The 25,512-nt window shown below is 37.4% G+C and overlaps 1 protein-coding gene across 1 annotated transcript in view; it reads right to left on the bottom strand.

Moving 5' to 3' along the window:
- Positions 1 to 21,078, bottom strand: part of LOC139729350 (uncharacterized) — a 110,394-nt gene extending 89,316 nt beyond the window's left edge. The window contains exons 1-2 of the mRNA XM_071640278.1: positions 20,290 to 21,078; positions 7,138 to 7,186 (exon numbers count right to left, since the gene is read on the bottom strand). Coding sequence (XP_071496379.1) covers positions 7,138 to 7,186; positions 20,290 to 20,438 — 198 coding nt within the window. The 5' untranslated portion in view covers positions 20,439 to 21,078. The remainder of the gene's footprint in view (positions 1 to 7,137; positions 7,187 to 20,289) is intronic.
- Positions 21,079 to 25,512: the final 4,434 nt, after the last annotated feature.

The raw sequence follows: 25,512 nt of genomic DNA, 5'->3' as shown, positions 1-25,512 counted from the left end.
CTTTGTTTTTAGATGTCTCAGTCATTCCAAAACCGATTTTCATCAAATAAACTTTGAATTCCTCTGAGAATGGCATGCTCTGTCCTATTTCATAAGTGATTTCTTGGTATCTCGCAAAAAGTTACAAGCCCAATCCTCATATCCGCCAATACCATACCATCCCTTTAAACCTTTGTGAACCATTATTTCAAAGCTCAATGGATATTTTTGAATTGTGTGGCATGTTATGGAAGAACAGTAAAGTGTGTTTAAAGCTGGAGAGAAGGCTACAGGGTTTGACTCATACATGTAACGAGTGGACCTAATGAGGACAATCTTCGTTGTAGCATTCCTTGGGATATGAGGCCATTGAATGAAATGGTTATTATTACAGACTGAATGATTTTGGCCTTCTTTCAGAATTTCATTCAGTTTTTCACAGTTCAGTAATTGACATCGTTAACTGCCGGATGTTTGCAAAATGTGTTTATCATGTAGGGCGCTTTATCCACTGTTGTGTGCAAACATGGGCTAGCTCATTAATCAAGTCTTATAAGGTGTTTTACCATTTTACCTTTAGGCCTACCTCTACTACTTGTACGTGAGGCTCTGGTGCTAGTTTTCCAGTGACAGCTTAGTCAAGTTGCTGTCATGACAAATCAACTTATCAACTTTGCTTCTGAGTTCTCTCTTGAGAACATGTACAAACATGCTTTGATATGTTCTGTACGACACCGGTCAAGGAAGCGAAGTCACAGTCATATTTGATAAGAAAGTTAAGCACCATACAATCATGATTTGATATTCACTATGATTTAATATCACCTATGAATTGCACTATTTTACATCGGAGTTTAAAGATTAGATGGAACTGGAGAAATTCACTAAATCTGCACAACATCAGAGCAAAAAAAAAAAAAAAATATGGAGAGAAAAATGCGAACAATAATCTTTCAAAATGTGATGATTGTATTTATTAAGTATTAAGCATACAGTCAACCTTGCCTAAGTCAAATTCATTTGGGCTGAAGAAATAGCTTCGACTTACAGAAAATTTGACCAAATGAGAGATAAAATCAAAAGAATATACAGAAAAGAAGACTTGAAAAAAACCTCCCACTTCTGAAAAGTGGGAGGTCAACGTATGCGAGGTCAACTTACAGTACGCAAGGTTGACGGTACAATATGCATACATTATAAAGTTTGCAACAAAGAGGCTTTTGAAAATTCTGTATCTAAAAGAAGCAATGACATTTATGAATAACAAAGGCTCAAAAGACTTTTTTATTTCAATTTTACCTATAATGGAAAACTAAACATTAAACAATAAAAGGGTACAGCACCAAGCCAAAACCACATAAAACATGGTTTTTAGGACTTGATGGTCAAGCATCTGATCACTGACCACCTCTTGAGTGTGATGACCAAAAGGTCTGCCACATGGATGGGTGTATCTCTCCACAGCAATCAAAACTTTTGACAAGGAAGGAAATTATTAATTGATCAGGCTTAATGACACGAGAACAATGGCCAGAGACAAACGGCTTGAACTGTAAGGATGAATGCACTCTCCTGGTCACATGTGGCACTGATATCCCAGCAAAGTTTGGTTATCAAAATGAACATTTAAAAAAAAAATGAAAACACTTTGATGAACAGGCCTGTTTTATTTAACATGAAATAAGAATCCTTGTTTATAATATGAATCAAAAGACTCAGCCATACAAATAATGTAACAATGCTAGTGACAAAATACACTGACTTAGATGACACAATACGTACTAGTATGTTTGTATGATGCCATATGGGAACATACAGTAATTGATTTCTAAGAGATTATAAACAAATAATCTCAACTAAAATTCTGATTCATGTCTCAACATTTGAGCAATATTTCTGAAACCTGCATCACATTCATTGGTTTGTGCAGACTGTATATCTTCTTTAAAACAGGCTATAAAGGGTATTCTTTCATAAATTTCTTCATTGTACTATCATCACTAATACCTTTTTTTTTTTGGGGGGGGGGGGGGAGGGAGGGGGTGCCCAAACAATGAAAAGTCACAAAGGATAATTGCAATGTGTTTTGTCACCTCTGTGCAAGCAATAAAGCATAAAGGGAAAATGGTTTCTTTCCACAAGAGTCTGCCTGTCTCATACAGTTAATACTAGAAAAGCTCAAGATTGCACAATCATATTTCCCTAACCCTCACCCTAATCCTGGCATTAATCCAGCTGGCAGCCAAAGAAACAACCAGTCATGATGTTAAGTAAAGGGGACACCTCCTGTACATTGTTAAACTTCCAGGCTAATCCATGCATTGCCAATAGTTACAGAGACCATTTAGCTATTGTTTAATAACAGTCATCATTTGAAGCACAATATGATAAAAATGTGTGCCATCAATTTGGCAGTCACTGTGTAACCCTGATTTGTGATGTCTGCAAAGATTTTCAAAGAAGAAGAAGAACAACAAAAAAATACAATTACGATTTTTTTTGTTCTCCCAACACAATTACTAAAGTGACGATAAGCTGCCCCCAGGCATATAGTATTATAAACTGCCCTCTCTTGCTGACAGGTTCATATTCTTAATACCACATTATACCTCATGAACACATATCTTTTAAATTTCATAACATTCCCACATATATTGTTTAATAACTTCGAGTTATTTAGCTTTGTTTTGTCTTCCGGGTTTGCAGCTTCATGGGGAAACTAGGATGATGGGATACTAGTACTTTATGGCAAAGACATAATGTTTAAAATTACATTAGTCTATGATATACTATTTATAAAACATTGAAAAAATAGCAAAAGAAAAATATTTCACTTAATGCAGAATCGTGGTTCCTTGAACTTATAAAGTAAAAGCTATAAATTCTAGAATACTAGCAATGAAATATAATCAAACCTGTCAACAGCGGCCATCCACAAGGGAGACAAAAAAAAAAAACAAGGCAAGTGCCATAATGTGTCTCGCCCACTCACGTACATGAAATTGTATGCGAATGGGATATAACAGATAAAAAAAGAGATATAACAGATAAAAAGATATATAAAAGGGTAAAAATTTATGGCAAAAAAGAAAGTGCCATAAAAACTAAACATTGGGCCCTTAAAGCTTGTTGACCCCTGCCTGTGACCTTTGACCTTGTGGTGACCATCCACTCCCCAAGGGACATCTACCATCCAAGTTTAGTCACAAATGGAGTTATGGATCAAAAGTTATGACCCATAATAGAAACGCCCCATAAAAATTTTAACATTGGGCTCTAAAAGTACGTTGACCCCTGCTTGTGACCTTTGACCTTGTGGTGATCATCCACTCCCCAAAGGACATCTACCATCCAAGTTTAGTCACAAATGGAGTTATGGATCAAAAGTTATGACCCATAATAGAAACGCACCATAAAAACTTAAGATTGTGCTCTAAAAGTTTGTTGACCCCTGCCTGTGAGCTTTGACCTTGAGGTGACCTTCATATATGGTAAAATGTGAAACTTTGTATGACCCCTCTTCCCTCGAAGTTTGATTGCAATTGAAGCCCAGAGTAAAGAGTTATTGAAGTTTTTGAAGCGTTACGGACGGACGACGGTCGGACAGACGCCGCAGGCGATCCCTTAGTCTCCCCACACCTCCGATAGGCTCGACAAAAATGACTGCTACAAATTATATGATAGACAGGAGGCTGTTACAGACAAGGTCCTTAACACAGCTTTGCTGCAAAGGAATTTTGTTATGAAAATTAATTTGGTGGCCATATGCAGCAGGTGGCCACTATAGACAGGTGGCCACTAAGGCAGATTTGACTGTATGTAGTAAACTACCTATGTATAGATTCACATCCTTGGCCTATATTCACTCCTAGGCTGTCTTGTTCTAAATATTTGCAATTAATCAAGACATACATTGTACCACTCAACTGGACTCAGATCACGTACTGTATGTCTGTGTTCTCACATAAAATCACTTTGTAGATTAAAGGGGCTGTACAGTACTGGTTGAGGTGGGGATTCATGGTTTTTACATTCCTAAGTGAGATAATGAGAAACCTGTTATGAAATATGAAAGAGCATGTAATTTCAAGAAGGATTCAACGTTTATTTGATGAAAATTGGTTTTCAAATGGCTGAGATATCCAAAAAAGTGATGATAATAAAAGACTACATGCCCCAACTTTATTAGGATCTCTTTGTTTCACCTTGTTTTTAGATATCTCGGCCACTTCAAAACCGCTTTTCATCAAATAAACTTTTGATACCCCTTAGAATTGCATGCTCTTTGACATCTCATAGTGTGGTTTCTGAATATCTCGCAAAATGCTAAAAGCTAAATCCTTACCTCGACCAGAACTGTACACACCCTTTAAAATCTTCCATTTCCTTGCCAACTCATTAAAGGAGACCTCCAGATGATTTTCAGATGTTTACATTATTTGAACAACTATAGATTAGTAAGGGTGGGATTTCACGGAGCACGCGAACGATTTGCGAAGGACGCGAATGGCAAAATCCAGCATTCGCATTTTAGTCTGCAAAAGATCGCCAAACAAACGTGAGGGTTCGGAAGCGTCGTCAATTGTTCGCGAATGTCGTTTTTACTTCGGCGAGAATTTCAAAAAAGTTTGAAATTTTTCGCGAACCTTTTCCGCACACTTAGTCGGGATTTGCTCGTGAATTGTTCTCGAAAGTGTCTTTAAAGCTTCGTCATATGTGCAAGACCTTCGCAAGACACGCGTGATGTTCGCAAAATGTTCGTGAAACCCCAAACAGACTCCGAAGCTTCTGAGAATGTCTCGCGTGTGTTACGCGAAATCTGCGAAGTTTTTCCGATCATTTTACGACGTAATCGCAAACTGTTCGCGTACCTTTTGAGACATTCTCGCGAACGTTTAGCGCACGTTTGGGGGATGTATGCCCTGTACGTTTTCTGCAAATAGAAATCGTAGCATACATCTAAACATCAAACAATTATTAATAACTATAGTAACAAAAGAAATTATAGACTAGCAAAGAGAAAGAATATTTGATATACAAAAAAAAAAAATTTCGCAGAATATACTTAAAATCAATCTTAAGTATGTAAATTTCATTTGAACTATAGAGATTATGTGTTGGAGGAACTGCAAAAAAAAAAGATCAAATGCTTTACTAGTGGAGATACGTCCTAGGGGAAAAAAATGTAGGCAAACACACGATAGAGAAATGAGAGAAAACGAAAAGAGAAATAGAGGAAAGAAAAAAAATCAACTCAAGAAAGCTGATTTGAGTTGATCTCTTTTTTATTGCTTCCACCTCTCCTTGCTACATTTTCTCCCATGAAAATTTTTCGTTGTTCGCATTTCCGTCGCGTGTTCTTCGTGTACGTAACATGCTGTACTTTAGCAATGATACACACGACAATCGCACATACGTCATGGGAACTTCGCACAAAGTGCGCAAGAATAGTTTTCGGCTTCATTGTCGGAACACATTCGGAGAAAAACTTTTCCGAATGTTGGATTTTGTCATTCGCGTCCATCGCAAATCGTTTGCGTGCTCCGTGAAATCCCACCCTTATACTGAGAGCAGAGTTTCAGAATTTGTGATAATTGGGATGAAGAATTAGAACATTTTCAAAATTTAGAACAAATTGTAATGAACAAGGATGATGACATGGCAGAGTCACCATAAGAATGCATGAGTTGGGGCTCAAGGAAGTAGAACAAAAGAAAAGGCATGCATAGATTATTCACAGGTGAACTCGCAAGCAAGCGGTATTGTAGTGGCATTACACAGCTACATTTCTGAAATATGTGAACCTCCTATGTCATCATCCTTGTTCAGTGTAATTCGTTTAAGGTTTTTCAAAGTAGTGTTTCTCTGCTCAAGAACCACAATAAATTCCACATATCTATACATGGAGTTTTCGATATGTACTACATGATGTGAAATTATGAAAATCGTCTGGAATGTTCCTTTAATCACTCCTCATCGCCCCTGATAATACTACAATTGCTATACCAGGCACCATACTTCCTTGTAATATTATCATTTTCTCCCCTTTCTTTGTAGCTCAACAGAAATCTGAGCCTTTGATAAACACTGCTCTGTAGGACATTGGTCTACCAGCCTACCGACAGAGCTCAGATTTGCACCAACTCATGCACTAAATACGGACAGAGCTTTCAGACACATCCAACTTTATATTCACACCTTGTATCTGGATACGACATATTGAAATGAGACCACTCAGACATGTTTTACAATGTTTCGATGTCCAACGATTATATGGCAGCATATTAAAGACATCGTGCACTGTCATGTTTCATGAGAAGCTCAAAACTTGTTTGAGTCTCTCCCTTGTACAGTGTGAACTTTCTTTGCACACAGTGTATTTACATTGCATCGGATCCATTTGGAAATTTATGCTAACCTTCCAAATCAGCCCCACCTACTTTGACAAAATATGGATATGAGAGCATCGTATGAATATGTCATAGAAACGATGCTCAAACCATAGTTTTGATAAACGATGTATAGTCATATGATGCAGTTTTGTATCGATACATGGCCATTCACAGACACATAGGCCTAGATATACATAGAAGTTCTACAAAAAATATGTCATAAGTTTTCCATACTTTATAAATTTATACAGGAACTTTCTAGTATGAAAGGGGTTGAGGGTGAGCTGATTATCACACAGTCACAGGGGTCTCTACTCTCCAGTATGCACCGCTGCCAGTATGAACTCTCTACGATAGGGGTTGAAAGAGATAGCTGTTTAAGTATCAGACATTCACAGGAGGTCTCTACTCTCCAGTTTTCCAGCTGATGATTTTGACCTTGGATGTCTACACACACAAATTATATCCCTACTTGAACTCAAAACCCTTCACATAGACTTCAAAACATGTTCTGTCTGGGAGATGTCAATCAAAAGGTATGAATAGTCACAATAACAATAGTGCAATGATATCCTGATTTTATACTGAAAAAAAAAAACTGATGTGAAGTGCAGAAGATCTAGTCACATCTAGGAATTTGAGAGAACAGTATGGAACATTTCTGAGAAGATGAAATTGATGGCAGTTAAGTTAAATTACACAAATAGCAAACCAGTGAAATTGCAACAGAAATGACTTGCAAGCTTTTGATGGCGAGCATACTTACAAGAGTGTTATTTTCACGGATGTTCTTCTTAGAGAGTGAATTGAAGTCTCTGCAAGAAAAAGAAATAGATATATCTTTCATTACAGAATACAGTATAATAATATAAACCAGCATTTCTGGTATAAAGAAAGAAATCACTCTTTGAAATAACACAATTCATGATAACCACAAATACAAGTGAGAAAATGTAAAAAATCAAATTATTCATTCAGTGGAAACTATCTAGGTGTTAAAATAGTCCCTAATCAATGGAATTACCATGCAAATAGACACTGTACCTGACTTTTTTATGTTCAAACTGTAGAATAGGGTCTCAGAGTAACATGCACACAAGCTTTCCTCAAATTACACAATTCTTTAATTATTATCATTATTTAGTTATTTATTATTATTATTTTTTATTTATTTTTTTATTTTTTTATTTTTTTTTTTTGGGGGGGGGGCATATGGTGCCTAAAGCAAATGTTCAAAGTTTATACGTGTATTTTGGCTAAACTACATCTCCGATGTGTGTAGCGCTTTACAATCAGATGTCAACTCAAAAGTTAAAAACTCTAACTGCAAATACTGGAATGCAGACTTCACTCCCACTCTTCCTGGATACAACTGATATGCAATGTGCATGACATTTATTACGCTGTATTGCAGGAATAAGAAACCTCCACACAAAATCTCAATGATCAACATCGAAATGTGAATCTTCATGATTTTCTTTGTGTAGCTTTGTTTTCCTTTTTTAAAAAAATTATCCAACTTTGGTTTCGCACAAAAAAACTCGGAACTTGCTAAAACTTACTGCTTAACACTAACAGAAACTCCTCTTGTGTGATACAAAGGAGCTTGTTATCATTAAAAAATGACAGTAAGAATGTTTTATTTATCATCATGTATCACAGGCAAAAACCTTCTTTTTTTGTGTGGATCGATTCCATACTGGACAGAGTGCTAAAACCATTTTGATATATTGTATTGTGGGCATGAATAAGGAGCTGTATACTAATGAACAAGGCTGAAAATTATGAGAGAGAATGGCGGCTATTAAATTTATGATGACATACACACGTGTGTAAATGGCTACACTTGTACATCCACTTAACTCACTAAAGACTAGTCTCGCGTATACTCACGCAGGTACATGTATCTATGGGAAACACGTGTTGTAGCAAAATCACCTCATTCTCAATGAGTATACACTTGTAAATGAAAGTAAAACTGCATCTGGGCATTGAATTTGCTGATATTTCTGCTTAGTTGCACATTCAGAATGTTTTGAAAGTGTGGCTCTTGAATTGCAGGTTTTACAGATCGCAATCTTCAACATAATCTTTGATTAACCCATTGGTCCTTGACACTAGATTTTCACTGTCTTTTACTAATATCAGAGGGGAATCACACCATCCTGAAGTAACACATCCATCAACATCAGAAGTGAAGAGTTTCAAGCTATTGGCTGGCCTGTTCTGAAATTTGACATTTCTAACTACACTCTTGCACCCATACAATAATTCAAGTATCTCTAAAATAACATAAAGTAAGATATACATGTATGAAAGGGAAGTACAATAGCCACAGCAAATAAGCGAATCATAAACCCATTTGCAGTATCGTTGGAAAATGCCAGTCACCATCCATTGTAGTAGTGCAATGTCAGAACTTGTTGAACTTTGCCCACTGAGCTGTACGACGATGTTTAATGAACAAACACTCTATTCTGAGAATCATGCAGTCACTATCAATGTCGGAAGAGATCTATAAAAACAAATAATGTACAAGTAAGGGTGTATTAGTGGAGATGCAGCATACTCAAGGGTATTTACAATGGTGACACACTCAAGAGGCGCAGCTGAGTGCATGTTGCACAATATTGTAAATACCTGAGAGTGAGTTGCATCTCGTCTAACATCAATAACTTAAAACTGTGCATTATTTGTTTTATAAAATGGGTCTGTGAACTATTACTTATCTCACTCTATGATAATTGATACCAGCTAGCTACATGAAAAACTTGCTAAAAAGCACAGATGTCCAAAGCTAATAATTATGTTCTAAACACACTGAACACGAACTTAGATAATCTTTAAAGGACAAGTACACCTTCATAAACATATTAAGGATTGAGAGAATGTAGCAAAATTAGTAGAACACATCATTGAAAGTTTGAGGAAAATTGGGCAATCCGTTCAAAAGTTATGAATTTTTGAAGTTTTTGTGCAGTAACCGCTGGATGAGAAGACTACTGCAGTGTGTGAATAACTTAGATGTCACATGCGTACAACAATATAAAGAAAATATAAAGAGAATTTCACAAAATTTCATCTTTTGAAAAAAGTACACATTCCCCCGACTCGTTACCGACAAATGTTATGGGTAATATTATTCCCCCTGCCTTTAGAAAGAGGCAAGTCAAGTACTCTATTATTATGCGAAAAAAGTGAAATTATGTTGAATTTTCTTTACATTTTCTTTATACTGTTGTACGCATTTGACTCACAAGCTGTAGTAGTCTCCTCATCCAGTGGTTCCAACACAAAAATTTTAAAAATTCATAACTTTTGCATCGATTGTCCAATTTTCCTCAAACTTTCACGGATGTGTTCTACCAATATTGCTGCATTCTCTCAATCCTTATGTTTATGAAGGTGAACTTGTCCTTCAATACACTGTTCATGATTGAGTATGTGCTGCTAAAGCATAATGTCAGTATAGCATGTCATTACATTTTTTTTTTTTTTGCTTTATTCTTTTTGCATGCCGTTGCATGTGTACATTGTAAGTTAGTAATGTGATTCATTCCAGTGCTTCTGACTGGCTGCATTTTTGAACCCATTTTGTAAGAACGAATACTGTACCACTATGCTAATAAACCAACTACTATTCAAATTAAATTGTAACACTACAGTTTACAGGAACTATTGAGTATGGTTGGTTTGTTTACATACATGTACACGTATTTGTCTGTTTTCAATTTGCATCTGACATGATAGCTGGATAGCCTATTGATACAAACTGTAGATGTGCAGCTACAACTACACAGTAGCTGGTCTTCCATAGGGTCCAGTTTGGATTTGGCCATTTTATTCGGTTATACTGTAAAAGTGGATATTTTCGCGTGACTAATTTTTCGCGCTTGGCCGGGTCGGAAGAGTTTCGCGTGTTTTTAATTCCGCGGAATCAAGACATCACGCACAGGTACATATGGCAAGCAAAAATATTCGCGTGCTTTTATTTTCGCGCTAGTTTCTGGTTGCGCGAAATGCGCGAAAATTTGAACACCGCGAAAATTTCCACTTTTACAGTACACCTGACACTTTGAAATGAATGAATGAAGCAGGATCTTTGACCAATGTGGGTTGTATTTAACTCTCTTACAAAATGTATACAAGGAATGTCCATTTTATATGTCCTATTTGAGGACAGTGCTTTGTCTGTACAGTGCACATCCGTTATAACGAAATGCTCGGGACCGGCAGTTTTCTTTCGTTATAACGAAATTTCGTTATAACCGAACAAATACAATATATAACAAAAACAAGGAAACCACGTATATATATCATATTCTGTTTGCTGAATACTCATCATACACCAGAAAGCTATGTGAAATGTGATGGGATAACTGTATCACAATAAGAAACGCAAGTTCCCCTCAGAAACTGTGCATGACACAAGGAGCGAACACACAGTGGTGAGAAGCGTTCACCCATGCAGAAACGCTATATATTATGCTTGTTCCGCTACGTATTTTTAAAAGCAATTCGCATTTCGTTATAACGGAGCACATTTCCTTTGTTTTTCTTTCAATGTGGCGCTCGGAAAAGACTTCGTTATAACAGAAATTTTGCTATAACCGTGTTCGTTATAAGCGAATTTTGTACCATAGATTTTAATGGTGATAATTTTGGGACCAGAAGATTTACTTCTTTATAACGAAATTTCGTTATAACCGTGTTTGTTGTAACGGGAGTGCACTGTACTAGTGGGGGAGGCATGATAACACACAGTTCATTGCTCAGCAACTCTTGCTGGGATACGAACTTGCACCCTAAACAGATACACCACCAACAATTTAATTTGAATTTTTTTTTTATAACATAGCTTAAAATATTAGAAACTCTAGTAGAATAAAGGAGTAAGCAGCTGATGTTTAACAAACCAGAAATATTGTTAAACATAAAGGTCATCTATCCCTTTAGCAAATATTGGGACATTTTGCATAATTAAAAGAATAATGTCTTCCATCATGGTGTAAAAAAATCTTATGGTAATAGACCTTAGAAGGTTCTTTTTAACAAAAGAAATGAATATTTACTTTATCTAGATGTCACTTTTAAAATAATATACTCTCCTTTTCTACTGAGCATATCAATTTGAATTTTTTTCGGGGTCCTAATAAATTCATTGAAAATCTTCAGTATTGTTTCCCTGTCCATCAAAAGAAATTTCCAGTTCTATTATTCTGAAAAAAGGTCTGAATTACCTTCCTTTACAATATGTACACTGTACCAGTTAATGAAAGAAACCTAATTTCAAGGGTTGCAAAAGGGATGAATGAACTTGAAAACAGTCAAGTGTGCCTTTAAAGGATTTTACACTGGGAATGATTCAACAGTGTACTTACTACTCATCAACATCAATTCAATGTCAAAACATAACACATAAACTTCACAAGTATGAAATGTGAAACAAAGCTGGCAGCACTTTGCCCCACTTCAATAACTGTTTATAAACTATGCATTGGTCCACATTATCCCTTTCAGGACCACACTCTAAGATGCTATTGGCATTGAACACTTGTAAGTAGGTTACAAATATGATCATAGGAATATTGTTCTGGACTTAGTGTTGATTCTTGATGGGGTAATAACGGACTTGCAGCCAAGAACTGATATAACTACTCATCACACTCTTTAACCCGACTAAAGTGAAGAGGTAGTGATTCATTTTCATATGTCTAGCATAATTTAAACTCTTCAGACACTAAACTTCCCCAACTGTGTGTCTATGCCTGTGTGCATACAGCAATGTAAATGTGTGTGTGTGTGTGCCCACTGGGAAAGGGTGAGACATGTGCAATGTGTGTTCCTTGCCCCTTCATATCAGCCCTCTATCATAAACCACTACAATTTAAAGGGGTGATATAGTTTTGGTTGAGATGGGGCTTCAAGTTTCTAACTTTTTTTCATGAGATGATGATGATATACATACTTTTTATGAAATATGAAAACACATACAATTTGAAAAGAAATTCAAAGTTCATTTGATGAAAATTAGTTGAAAAGGCTGAGATATTCAGAAACAAAGAGGTCCAAGTAAAAGACCAGTGGGATTCACCTTCTTCAAATTTTAGAACCACTTCAATGTTTTACTCTGTTGTTGGATGTCTCATCCATTTCAAAACCAATGTTCATCATATAAACTTTGAATACCTCTTTAAGAATTGTATGCTCTTTAACAGTGGTTTCTTGATTATCTCATAAAAAGTTAAAATCTGAATCCCCCGTCTCAACAAAAACTATACCATCCCTTTAAGCTCCATAAGCACACAATTAGTCTAGCCGACACAAATAATGTAAATTTTAATAACTTCCTTGTCTGAGTTGAGGTTGATGTTGCCAGAAATGTCAAGGTGCTATTCAGGATTTACCTCCACAAAGTATCTACTGTATATGATGGATCTTTTTTTTTTTCTGCAATTTTGTGATATCTTGTGAGCTTTTGATTCGCATGGCTCTTAAAGAAATTTCTAATTTAAGATCAATAGAGGTCAGCTGCTGGTGAGTAATCTCTCACCCCGTATTAGACTAAGGAAAGAGGGGGTTCTGAAGCCTCCTACAAATAGCTTCGAGCAGCCTTTCAGCCCAGTATAAAGACAAAATTCAGAAAAGGAGATCCAATCAGGTTGGGTTCTGAAACCACTGTGGTGGTTTGAGAGCCTGCAGTCTATACATTGTACAATTTATAGCAGCCTCGAAGAGTCTACCACTGCAGTATATACTGTATATGCTAGGAGGTTTGAGAACCCGCTTTTTTTGCCGACCCGGAAGATATCATCACTAAAGGTCATCGCCAGCCAATGTAAACAAACCAGTCATCCTTTATTAAAACTAACCAAGTACTGACATATGTTGCACAAGTTGCACACTTTCATGCTCAATGGAAATGTACAAATGTAAGAAATTCAAAAGCCCATGCCGTGTATCGGAGGAGACCTCGGATACCATGGGAACCGAGCCAGTTGGGCCTTCATGGGCGAAACCAGCCCAAGTAGTAAAAACAGAGAAGAGACGGCTTTTTCAAGCGGGCTTTTGAACCTCCCCGAGGAGACTCTGAAACCCATCCACAGATTATCTGGATATGAGAAACATTCAACTTTACGCCAAGTTATCAGTCGATGAATAGGGAAGCAGCTCTTGCTAAACCATAAGTATCTCTTCTAAAAATGTGGATTCAGTCAAGTAGCCTAAGTCATATTTTGGTCACAAAAATTATCCTAAAAAAAACCCACGTGGAGAAATGTGCATATACGTGTGTATAATTATTGGGCTTACTTCTTGTTGCTGCTTTGTGCTAGGTCTTGATGTGATACATTGTAGATTATACAATGTGTATAAATAATGAATGTTTATGAGTACAATGAACAGAATATTTCATGAGGTGAAAGTTTAAATGATCCATTCAACTAGGCTGCGCCTCGTTGAATGGATCAAGAATTTAATCTTTTACCTAAAGAAATATTCTGTCCATTGCACAAATGAAATACATTCATTATTTGTTTTATATAACGCCTAAAATAGATCCTTGTCACTTGATACTTTATGAATTTAGAAACAAGAGAGAATGTGCGGGATCTAAGATCGAGAGAATGCTCACTGAGCGCTTGTACGCTAGCGCGCTGTCTCACATACACACTGCAAACGCAAGCATTTTACATTAGTGTGTAGTGTACCGGGCTCTCGGCGTGCGTGCAATCATGAAGCTACAAACCAACTTGCATGAATGATGATGTCAGAATGAAATGGGAAGAATGATCAATGTCAAACAACCAATCAAATGACAAGGATCAATTTAGGCGTTATATAATTCCGTACAATGAATATACTTTTTTGGCCAAATCATCAAATGTTTCTATACATCAACTAATTACTCAACATATAGAAGAATATCTCACAGAGATTATTCACAGACAATTGAAACTGGTGTGCAATTTTAAAAAAATGCATGTCTGAATCTCAAAATGCAAACAAAAATGATTTGGCAAAATTTGTCAACTGAAAATTCATAAAAAGTCTGTCATTTTTTTCAAAATTTACATTTTCTCTGTTCATCTCCGTTCTTGTCTGCAATACTGTAATGCCTGTGATACTATCTAGGGTATGTCAATATCAAATCGTGCACAGACTTGCAAACATGCCTGCATTTTCAATCTCTTACACTTACTATTAACTAAAGCTGAAAGAGAGATGTTCGTCCCTGCTTGACTCATTGGCTGGTGGGAGGAAATTCTAAAATTGTCCCACAGCTAAAGATAGCTCTCTTTATTTCCCTCTTTCATCAATCATGATGCAGGGTGACATGGAACATGAACGCTAACAGTCATGTTCAAGATTTCAAGCTCAGGGAAATATGATTACACACAACAAACTTTCCATTAAACAGTTGCGGCTGGCTCGTCAACAGTCATTGCTAGATAAACAGATATCAGATTATATAAAAAGATTGGCTGGCACACCGCTACTCATCTCACAAGATTCTTTGTGAAAGTTGATTTTTTTAGGTCAATGATGCAACTGCCGTGTGACTGTAGAAGCGACACTGTAGGTGTTACAGTATTTTCTTGTTTATTCTGAAGATTTAGAAAGATAATTCATTTACCAATCAAAAGTGACTCAACAGACAGCTCCTCTGAAATACAGCAAAGTAATTTGATTATCAATGGCACTGTGTGTACTTTGAAAAAAAAAAAACTTTTTTGTTCACTTTCAGAAACATTTTACATTAAAGGGATCGTATAGTTTTGGTTGAGACCTAATTTCAGGTTTCTAACATTTGTTGGTGAGATAATGAGAAATCTCTTATGAAATATGAAAAAGCATGTAATTCCACGAGGAATTCAACGTTTATTTGATGAAAATTGGTTTTGAAATGGCTGAGATATCCAAAACAGAGCGATTCTAATAAAGTGTGGGACCCACATTTTATTACGATCGCTTTGTTTTACTTTGTTTTTGGATGTTTTAGTCATTCCAAGCCCGATTTTCATCAAATAAACTTTGAATTCCTCTTAAAATGGTATGCTCTGTACTATTTCATAAGTGTTTTCTTGGTATCTCGCAAAAAGTTAAAAGCCCAATTCTCCTCTCCACCAATACTGTACTCATCCCTTTAACTGTAGTTTGCCCCCCCCCCCCCCCCCCCGAAAAAAAAAATGAACAACCATGCTGAAGCAGAAGCAGTGTTGGCAATGAAAAAGTGCCTTTTTATAATTAAACTACAATGTATTTGATGTAATTTGTCAGCTGTGGAATAGCAACATGCAACACCACACGGTATACTGTAAATCCGTACGAGTGTACTTCACTTCAATACGCTAGAGCTGTAGACACACTACGGAACAAAGCTACATTGCATGACAGCTTGCAAATTTTTAGTAATCCATGTGAAATTAATCACACTGTACCACTGCAAACAGTGCAAAAGTGTAGAGCAACATTGAATAAGCTGTGGAACAGTACAGAACAACTCACACTGTGCCACTGTCTAATCCTGTCATATACTGTATTAATGACGAATGTCCGCGTGCATTCCAATTTCGCGAATTTCGCGAGTGCCAAGGTTCGCAATTTAATTAAAATGCATGTAAAAGTTCTTGCCTACACTATACGCATTGAATGTTCGAGGCAACTCGCGAAAATCTCATGTCGCTAAAAAGGCCGTCGTCTCCGATTTACGAAAATTTCATGCTGTGAAACTATTTAGCCAGCTACATGTACATTTGCACTTTATACATCCATGGTGGTCTTGTTGTCTATGATCTCATATTTCCCATTGACACTGTGAATGTAGTTTGATATTTTCTTCACATGATGCTGTAAACCTTTCCCATGAGTCTTCTGAAATGGATTCATAAAATCAACTGTAAAACATGATATATTTGCGGCATGAAATTTTCGCTGATTGGAGCCGACGGCCTTTTGAGCGGCATGAAATTTTCATGAATTGCCATTGGCATTCAATGCGTAAACTCTGTAATGAAGACAAGAACTTTCGCATGCATCTTAATTTCGCAAATTTTGGCGATCGCGAAATTCACGAAATTAAAAGGCACAGGAACATTCCTCGTTTTACAGTACCAGTAGTTTGATAGTTTAAAAACCATTAAGTTTCTTCTAGTAAAATCATGAGTAATTATCCTTGTCAAAGGGTATGTGTATCATTGGCTGCGTTTATCAACTTTCCCCAGTTTAAACGACTTTCGAAAGCCCTTTCGATAGCCCTTTCGATAGCCCTTTCGATAGCCCTTTCCATAGCCCTTTCGAAAGCCCTTTCCATAGCCCTTTCGAAAGCCCTGTCTACTCCCTGTACTATTAATGTGCCGCTTGTTTTCGTCGGCTGCGTTTATCAACTTTCGATAGCCCTTTCCATAGCCCTTTCCATAGCCCTTTCGAGAGCCCTTTCCAAAGCCCTGACTGCCTGTACTATTAATGTGCCGCTTGTTTTCTAAGACGGGACGGCGAAAAGCAATTACCATCATAAAGACATATCTTCCTTTGAGAGTGACAAGTCATGATACAATGCCACATGAATCAATTGTCTTCCTATCTGTGAGGCAGCTCCAGTTTAGCACACACTTCAAATATTTCTGAGTGGCGGCATGAGACATGGGATCAAAGGGAATGAGACTGTTGTTACTCTATTTCTCAAACCTTGCTGGTGAGAGAAACACCTCCTTGTTCCAAGCATATGCGTGCATTACACACAGCTGTATGTATACACCTGTGTACACGTACTCGTGTGCACTTAACGTGGCGCGCGTCTTTTCAGAAACTGGAAACACATGGTTGCGTAACCGCAGTAGGGCGACCTAAAGGGCTTTCAAAACAGCTTTGCGTTTATCAACTTCGAAAGGCTTTTACAAACAGGTTTCTGATAACCTGTTTAGGAAAGCTGTCTGGATCGTCACAAATTTCGGGCTTTCGAAAAGGCTTTCCTAAAGGGCTTTCAAAACAGCTTTGCGTTTATCAACTCGTGAAAATTCCTTGAAAGCTGTTTGGATAACCTGTTTCTGCCGAGAAAGGAGAGTTGATAAACGCACCCTTTCGTAAAAGGCTTTCCTGAAGGGCTTTCAAAACAGCTTTGCGTTTATCAACTCGTAAAAATTCCTTGAAAGCTGTTTGGATAACCTGTTTCTGCCGAGAAAAGGAGTTGATAAACGCACCCATTGATATGAAAGGATGTCAGCATTGAAATTTACCATCAATTCATATTTTTTTTACCATTGCCTAAACATAATGTTACATGCTTACTTGTGTAGGATCAAGCTTGTGATTAAAGTTAATGTGAAACTTCCTCAGTGGTTTCTCATAAAAATTGGACGAAGCTCTTTGTTAGTGATACAGGGATAGGAGGCTGAAAAACCACAAAGTGAGTTCACCGCTCTGAACTGTTCAGAGAAATCAACAAAACACAAACTTGGCAATGGTACAGAGAATTCCTGAACAGCTACTCATGTACCATCCCCTTCTAATGCAACAAATTATAGATCAAAGTTCTCTTTCCATATTTCAGCAAATATTTACAAAAATTGAAATTGAAACTATTAACTGTCAGGCTAAACCATCATTCAATATCCTGTGATTCTTGAAATACACAACCTCACCATCAAAGGTCCAATGCACTACCACTCTGGTCTGACCTACTACAGTGCACTCCCGTTACAACGAACACGTTTATAACGAAATTTCGTTATAACGAAGTAAAACTTCTGGTCCCAAAATAATGGCCATTATAGTCTATGGTACAAAATTTGCTTATAACGAACACGGTTATAGCGAAATTTTCGCTATAACGAAGTCTTTTCCAAGCGCCACTGACAGAGAAAAACAAAAGAAATGTGCTCCGTTATAACGAACTGAGGATTGCTTTCGAAAATACGAAGAGGAACAAGCATCTATAGCATCTCTGCCTGGGCAAACGCGTCACATCACTGTATGTTCGCTTGGTGTGTCACGCACAGTTTCCGAGGGGAACTTGCGTTATTTGTAATACAATAATCTGAAATTGAATAACTATTTGTTTTATTGTTCACATAGCTTTCCATTGTATGACGAGTATTCAACAAACAGAATATCATATACATGTATGCTTGGCTTCCTTGTTTTCGCTATATTGCATTTGTTCGGTTATAACGAAAGAAAACTGCCGGTCCCGAGCATTTCGTTATAACGGGAGTGCACTGTATTTGTAATTTTAGGAGCCAAACTCAAAGTACAGCAGGACACAAGTGACCATTAGCTTCTTGAAACAAGGCTAAACTGATGGAGGACCTCATTTTAGCCTTGAAAATGAAATGAGGCATTGATATTCTCAACTGAAAGATACCCACCTTGAAAACTACACTGTAAATTAATAACAACTCCTGCGAATATCTGTTTCGGCTAGTTGCAAAGTCTTGGTAAAAATGACTGTTTGCTGCATTGTCAAGTTTTGCTAAAAATCCCTTGAAAAAAACCCATCCACACACACACACACACCCACACACATAAAATATCGCCACAGCAGATTACAACAAAACCTCTCCTAACACAGTTAGAAGACAATTGATGTAATATCAGCTTTCCTTTCTTAAACAGATCACTGACAACTCCAGTAGCATTACCACATATCAGGTTCTGCTGTAAGCTGTAATCTTGTAGCAAATTCACTGGCACCGCAACTCTCAGATCAAGTTTGTTCAATATCTCTCTGACCATGAGTCTGCAAAACTTGAAGAGCCTTACCATGTGAATTCTGAAAGGCCAGTAATGTTGATATTGACAAAGTTTTGCAGTAATCATATATATACAGTCAAAAGTTTGCCAGCACAAATAGATTTTCAGATGTAAAATTTTGGTCAAGCTCTGCGTTATTGTTGTTTGTTTGTTTACTTGTTTGTTTGTTTGTGGGGTGGGGGGGGGGGGGTGGGGGAAGGGGGGTTGTTGGTTTTGAAAGGAGTGTTTAAATCTCTGATTCATGACCCAGTCGTGTGGCTGGCCCAGCTCCAAGAATCTCCATAACAAATATTGTACAGCTTTTCACAAATCTCTGCGTAAATAAGTACTGTATACTCCACCAAAGAATCTTGACTGGAGTCGATTACGGATGCGCATACACGTACGCTTGGATGCACATAGTATACAATTGTACGTATATTCACTGACTGGTGCTATTCATGGTTTTCAAAAATGTACTCGTGTGGACAGCGAATATATTGGGCCAACCATGAATCCCCATGCTATCAGAATGAATTTTGTTAACACAAGCCAAGAGATACCAGACGCCCCAATACTGTACACTGCATGAAGCAATATGGCTGGTGATAAAACAATGGCTCAACACACAGACAACCTGGGCCCCGTTTCATAAAAGATGTTAGGATGTCAACTCTTGCTGGAATGACAACTTCCTATAGCAACAGCCAATCAGGAAGCTCCATTCATGTCGTTACCATGACAATTGACATTCCAGCAAGACTTGTTATCATATCAACTTTTTATGAAATGGGGCCCTGAATGAGACTTGATTGATTAGGGTAATTTACAAAAGGATGAGGAAGATTCTAATGGGCTGCCTCCAGGTAGAAAGCATGTAAAACAAAAATGCGCTCGGCAACCAGAATATGAGGAATTAGACAGTAATATTGACAATTTTGATAATGATGATACTGTAATTGATATTATGATTATAATAATGATAAAAAATTACAATATTGACAATGTTCATACCATAAGTAGAAGAAGTAGTAGTAATGATAATAATAATGATGATAATGATGATAATGTTAATGATAATAGTAATAAGAACAATAAAAATAATGACAATAATAACAAGAAGAATAACATAATTAACAATGATATTTAGATTATAGCTGTCACAAAAAAAAAAAATCAACAAACTCACATTAGTTCTGGCTTGTAGTGGTGGATAATGGCACAAAAAGCCAAGCCATCCTTCCAGGATTTGGTCATGTTTTCCACCTTGACCCCTGGGTAGCCAGCGGTCACCCGCTTGCACCATTCCTGGAGCGCTTTGGACCCTGACAGGGGCATGGTCACTCCTATGAATGCTAAGTGACACTAAAATCCAGGAAAATATCCAACAGGTAAATCAATTCGGAAATGATTTCTTAGTTTTTTTGCGCCAGTAAAGAAATGAGTGTCTTTAACAAAGTGCCAAAATTGTGCACAATTTTGAAGTTTGTGAAGACACAGGGTGGTCAACAGCCAGCCGACACACACATCATTGTTTCCATGAAGTGAAGAGGATGTGAGCCATGAGCTGAAAAGTGTTGCCAATGTGGTAATCCTCTGTAAGATCCCTGAAAGATTTCTCGAAATTCAACAATCCCATCTATCTTGCTCTGTTCAGTACAGTTAAATCCGAATTTGGCACAAAATAATGGCCTATAATTCTCACAGACACTCGCATATAAACACGAGTATCTGCACCTTATCTATACAGTCTTAGTGATTTCTCCAACAAAGACACAGAGGCATGGGTGAGCCTGCAGCCTCCTTGTAATGGTGGCTGCAAGTATTTGTCGCTTGCTGATGCGTCACAGATCTGGTTTTTGCTCACACTGCCCGTCGGTTGACTCGACACATGTGTCATAGATCCGTGGTGGCGGCTAAATATAGCTCCAGAAGCGGCTATTCCATTCACCTTTGCCTCACGTGATGGCCCAGGGAACTCTCAACTTAGAGACTTTCTAAATCCAGCTTCTGCCTTTTCCTCCTTTTTTTTTCTGCTTGAGGTATACCGAGTGATCAAGGTGGGCTAAAAGATACCCAATCACATGTGTCTCCCTCAGAGACTGGGAAGGGGGGGGGGGGTTCCGTCAGGAGGGCTGACCTCCGATTAACTGACCAGCCATCCCGCTATCTGTCAAACGCTTTGTGGCTGGGTGCCGAATACAGTCAGGGCAGGATGGGCGTGAGATCATCAGACCTGGATTAGGAAATGAAAAGACAGGATTCGGTCAACAGTACATCAGTTCCAGTTTATCCCACCCAGTCCACCCCCCCCCCCTTCCGTACCACCCAACTGCTAATCATGCATAAATAACAGGAAGTTCAAAGATTCACCTTGCTAACATACAGACAGTTGATGTATGCAGTGTCTTTACGGTACCTGTTTCCAATCCACCCACCTTCTAATCCTTGTCTATTTATCAAAATAATCCTGAAAAAAAGAGTAGTTTAAAACAGAAATGGCACTCCTGTATTTTCTAAAATATTTCCCAGTTTTACAAACTCTTAAATATTTCATTAGTTTGAGTAAAACACATATCGACACAAACAATGGATAATTTGTAGTACACATTTTTTCTCTTTTACTTTTTTTCTCACCTTCTCTCACTCTTTCTCTTGGGTTCTTTGTTGAATTATAGTTTCATTGTTAGCATTAGAATTTAAACTATTTAGTAAACACTTTCTTTAGTGATTTGTTCAAAGACCCCTTGATACTGGCATCATTATTCTCATGAGTCAAAGTTTTAGTAAGCGGCCATGTTTTCACGCAATCAAAGGAATTGTCATTCATGCAGAGTTTGGCAATTTCTGAAATTAAGCCACCATGATGTGGAACAGTGCCTTTAAAGTTTGATGGTGGTTTTTGCTATACCACTAAATAATGCAGTCATAAACATGTAGATCCAGATAGGAAGAAAGAGGTTTTCTCAGAGCTACAGTCGGTTGAGTTCAGATAATGCATTCAGGATGTGCCCTAAAGGAGTCAGTGCCCCAGTTTACTCTACCGGGAAGGTTTATTCTACAAACTCGCATAAAAGGAAGGTTTTCTGTCCTTCTTTCTCTTTCATTCTTTGGGGCTGGGGGGTGGGGGGGGGGGGGGGGGGGGGGGGGGGGGGGGGAGAAAGACAACTGACATTAAAAAATGCAATCAGACAGAGAATTGACTCCTGTCTGATGGGGCAAACAATTTTCATTATAAAATGTGAGGAGCGCAAATTAAGTCAGGATTTGCTTTACTGAGGGTAGGATAAGCAGGTATTTTACATACTTGAAGGAAGATTCATTGTCTCATAATTGTACCAACTTATCCACTGTATCAATTAATTCACAATAGCCCACAGAGGGAGTGTCCATTTTATCCTGTAGGCTCAGCGAATTGTCTGTGAGTTTTATGATTTACATGAAGACCGACATTTACAAATATGGAGTCCATCCAATACTGGCTGTATGTACAATTGTAGGACATTTATATCAAATATGGAAATAAGCAATAATTATTTATCATTTTTAAATAGCATCATTGCTTTCTCTTCTTCCTTTTTTTTTTTTTTTTTTTGCATTGCAGTTTGAATGATCTTACCACAATCTCAAAGAAAAGTGTCATTTTAAAGTAAATTTGAATTCAACTGCAATTCTTTTAAATGACTTTCTTCTTTTTTTTTGTTGAAAAATTAAGTATGGATCAGTTACTGTTTTTTTAGAAGTCCAACCACATTCCTGCAAAGATTGAGCCAGCCTACCATCGTACTCAACATGCATGTTTGCTTGATGCCATAGTGCCATGATGCCCGGACAGGATTTAATATCTGGTGAACTGTTAATACACATGTGAAGATCCCTAGAACAGGATTTAAATCCAGTTCTCCTACACGTGTGAAGGTCCCTAATGAATGACATATATCTGGGTGTCATGCTAAACCATCTAAAGGTGATAATCCCTGATCAAGGCATAGGAGGTGCCCTCTCTCACCTTTAAGGTTACATCAAGGGGCAAAGTGTTATGAAATCTCTAAAGTGTCCACTATAAAATCTGGAAAAGAACTCTCAGATACCACGATATAGACTAGCATAGTTAGAGTTTATCAAATAAGAAACACAAAGAAAATTTGATATCACTTTTGCAAAAATGCAGATTGACAAAGATATTACTAGTAGAAGGCAGATTCATGAAACTTTATATGTCTATTGCTGGTACGTGGTAGATATACTGGCAGTCTAAAATACAACACTACCAAACCAATGTGGCAATACTACTGTATGTCTCGAATGAGTACCTTGTAATGTTCATTACATCAAATATTAACTTAACACTGGAATAAAACTAGTCTCTTTTTGCAAATTTATATGTACACTTTGTCAACTACTGTGAGAAAAGATTATATTTTTGCTCACCTATGATTCATATTAACTAGTGTTTACTTGCCACTGAAACTAATTAATTGAACCTGGTATTAAAGACCACACAGTTCCACTTCATGCAAAAGTGGGCATGAAACTGCTTCATGCATAACAAGTCATCTTACTGGCTTTACAGTTTACATCAATTTTTGCATCATGTGTACTCATACGTTATGCATAGATACTATTAACTTGTATCTTGTCTTTTACGTCAGCAGAGTTTAATGTTTTGCCTCTATTTCTGGTTTCCAATTTCTATTATCTTAAATGCCCTTTATTCTTAAATGCAGACAGAAAAACATATCCAGTATATGTATTTCATCCCTATACCTAATCAAAGTATTTTTTTCTGACACAAAGGACAAACAAAAATAGAATATATGGCAATGTCAAATGTAGAGATTATTACCTAAAATTACATTAAACAGGATGCTTCATTTATACATTACATGATACATGTAATTTTTCTCACCTGGCTGAAAAGGCAAACAATGTGTTCCTTACTGCTATTCACATTGCATCTGACTATTGCATTCTAGTAATTACTCTTCAGCTTGGACGACTAATACACGGTATTCTTTGCACCATACAGATAGTTCTTTTTTTGTGTCTATATAAGTGTTTTGACATTTTCCAGATATGAATATGAAATTCACTGTAATGTAAGAAAACTGAATTCATGTTATGGCAAGGAAACTCTTTATTTACCCATAAGCAGATTTCTTGGCAATACATTAATATACGCTTGAAGTCACTCAAATGCCACTAACAGGGGGGGGGGGGGGGGGGGTCAACAGGCTTCAAAACTTATTATAAGAGGGTAGAACAATGCAAATGAATGACACTTTTATAAAGTCAAACAGAAGAGACCTTTAATAACAGTAACAGCTGTGTAGACATGGTACAATAGACATGTACATCATACTTAAAAAGATTACCCTTTTCTTTGAGGACTGTTCACTTGTGCATCTAGTAATGATCCGCCCCCCCCCCCCCCCCCCCCCATCCCCACCACCCCCATCTCGGGGCTTAGCAACGAGCTATTGAATTCACCTGTCACTACATTTGTATTGCAATTCAAAACATTTCAATACCGAGTGTCCCTTTTGCATGCTTCAGTTGTTGTTACATCACAGAAAAATGTTGGCATGTTTCCTGCTTGTTGTCCAATAATCTTGGCTTCTTGGAACTGTTTGCACAAATGGATTATGAATAGCAGCTAACAAAACTGGTGTATAGAACACAAAAGTGCCTTGAAAGAGATTTAAGGAGAGTTTAAAGGTACTGTTTTCCAATGGGAACACTCAGTGATTTGAAAAAAAAAAAAAAAAAATGTTGGAAATTTATCACGTTTGATGCATATAAATGTGTAGGTCCTTATATTTATATAATATTGACTGGCCCTGAGGGAGGTACCAGAAAATATTGCCCAAACTGAAAGCATATTGCCCGAGTCGAAGACGAGGGCAATATGTTTTCAGTGCGGGCAATATTTATCTGGTACCTCCCGAAAGAAAGGCCAGTCAATATCATAATTATTACCTATCCCTTCGGTAAATTCAGAAAATATGTGAATACGGCTATACACTGATACAGATCAAGCCACATTTGACTACCTGTTAGACCATCAACATGTTGAGTAATTGCAAGATTGTTCATCAACGTATATCATTCAACTCCAACTTCAAAGATACATGTAGTTGTAACAGGCAAACTTTAAACTTCTGAACGCTCTTACACTCTATTTTTACTTCTCTGTTTAAAGTTGGAGAGTTGTCACTGTGCAATTACTGAGCACAAATGGACTAGTCATTGCCTAGTGCTGCTGTAAGTGGTCGACCTTGTATGAGCTGATTTATCAGCGTTCTTCTGCGGTGCGTGTAACTGACACCCTGGACGTCCTGGAAAGTTTTCTTTTCGTGGTCGATCGGAATGTTTATGTTTAAAGCAGGGAGGTGGGGAGAGAGATTCCACT

This window comes from Diadema antillarum, unplaced genomic scaffold (assembly GCF_040938485.1).
Source record: "Diadema antillarum isolate AM-2024a unplaced genomic scaffold, OU_Dant_1.0 seq00000234_RagTag, whole genome shotgun sequence".
Lineage (NCBI taxonomy): Eukaryota > Metazoa > Echinodermata > Echinoidea > Diadematoida > Diadematidae > Diadema > Diadema antillarum.
Note: the sequence above shows the minus strand (reverse complement) of the source record. Positions and strands in the feature narration are given on the sequence as shown.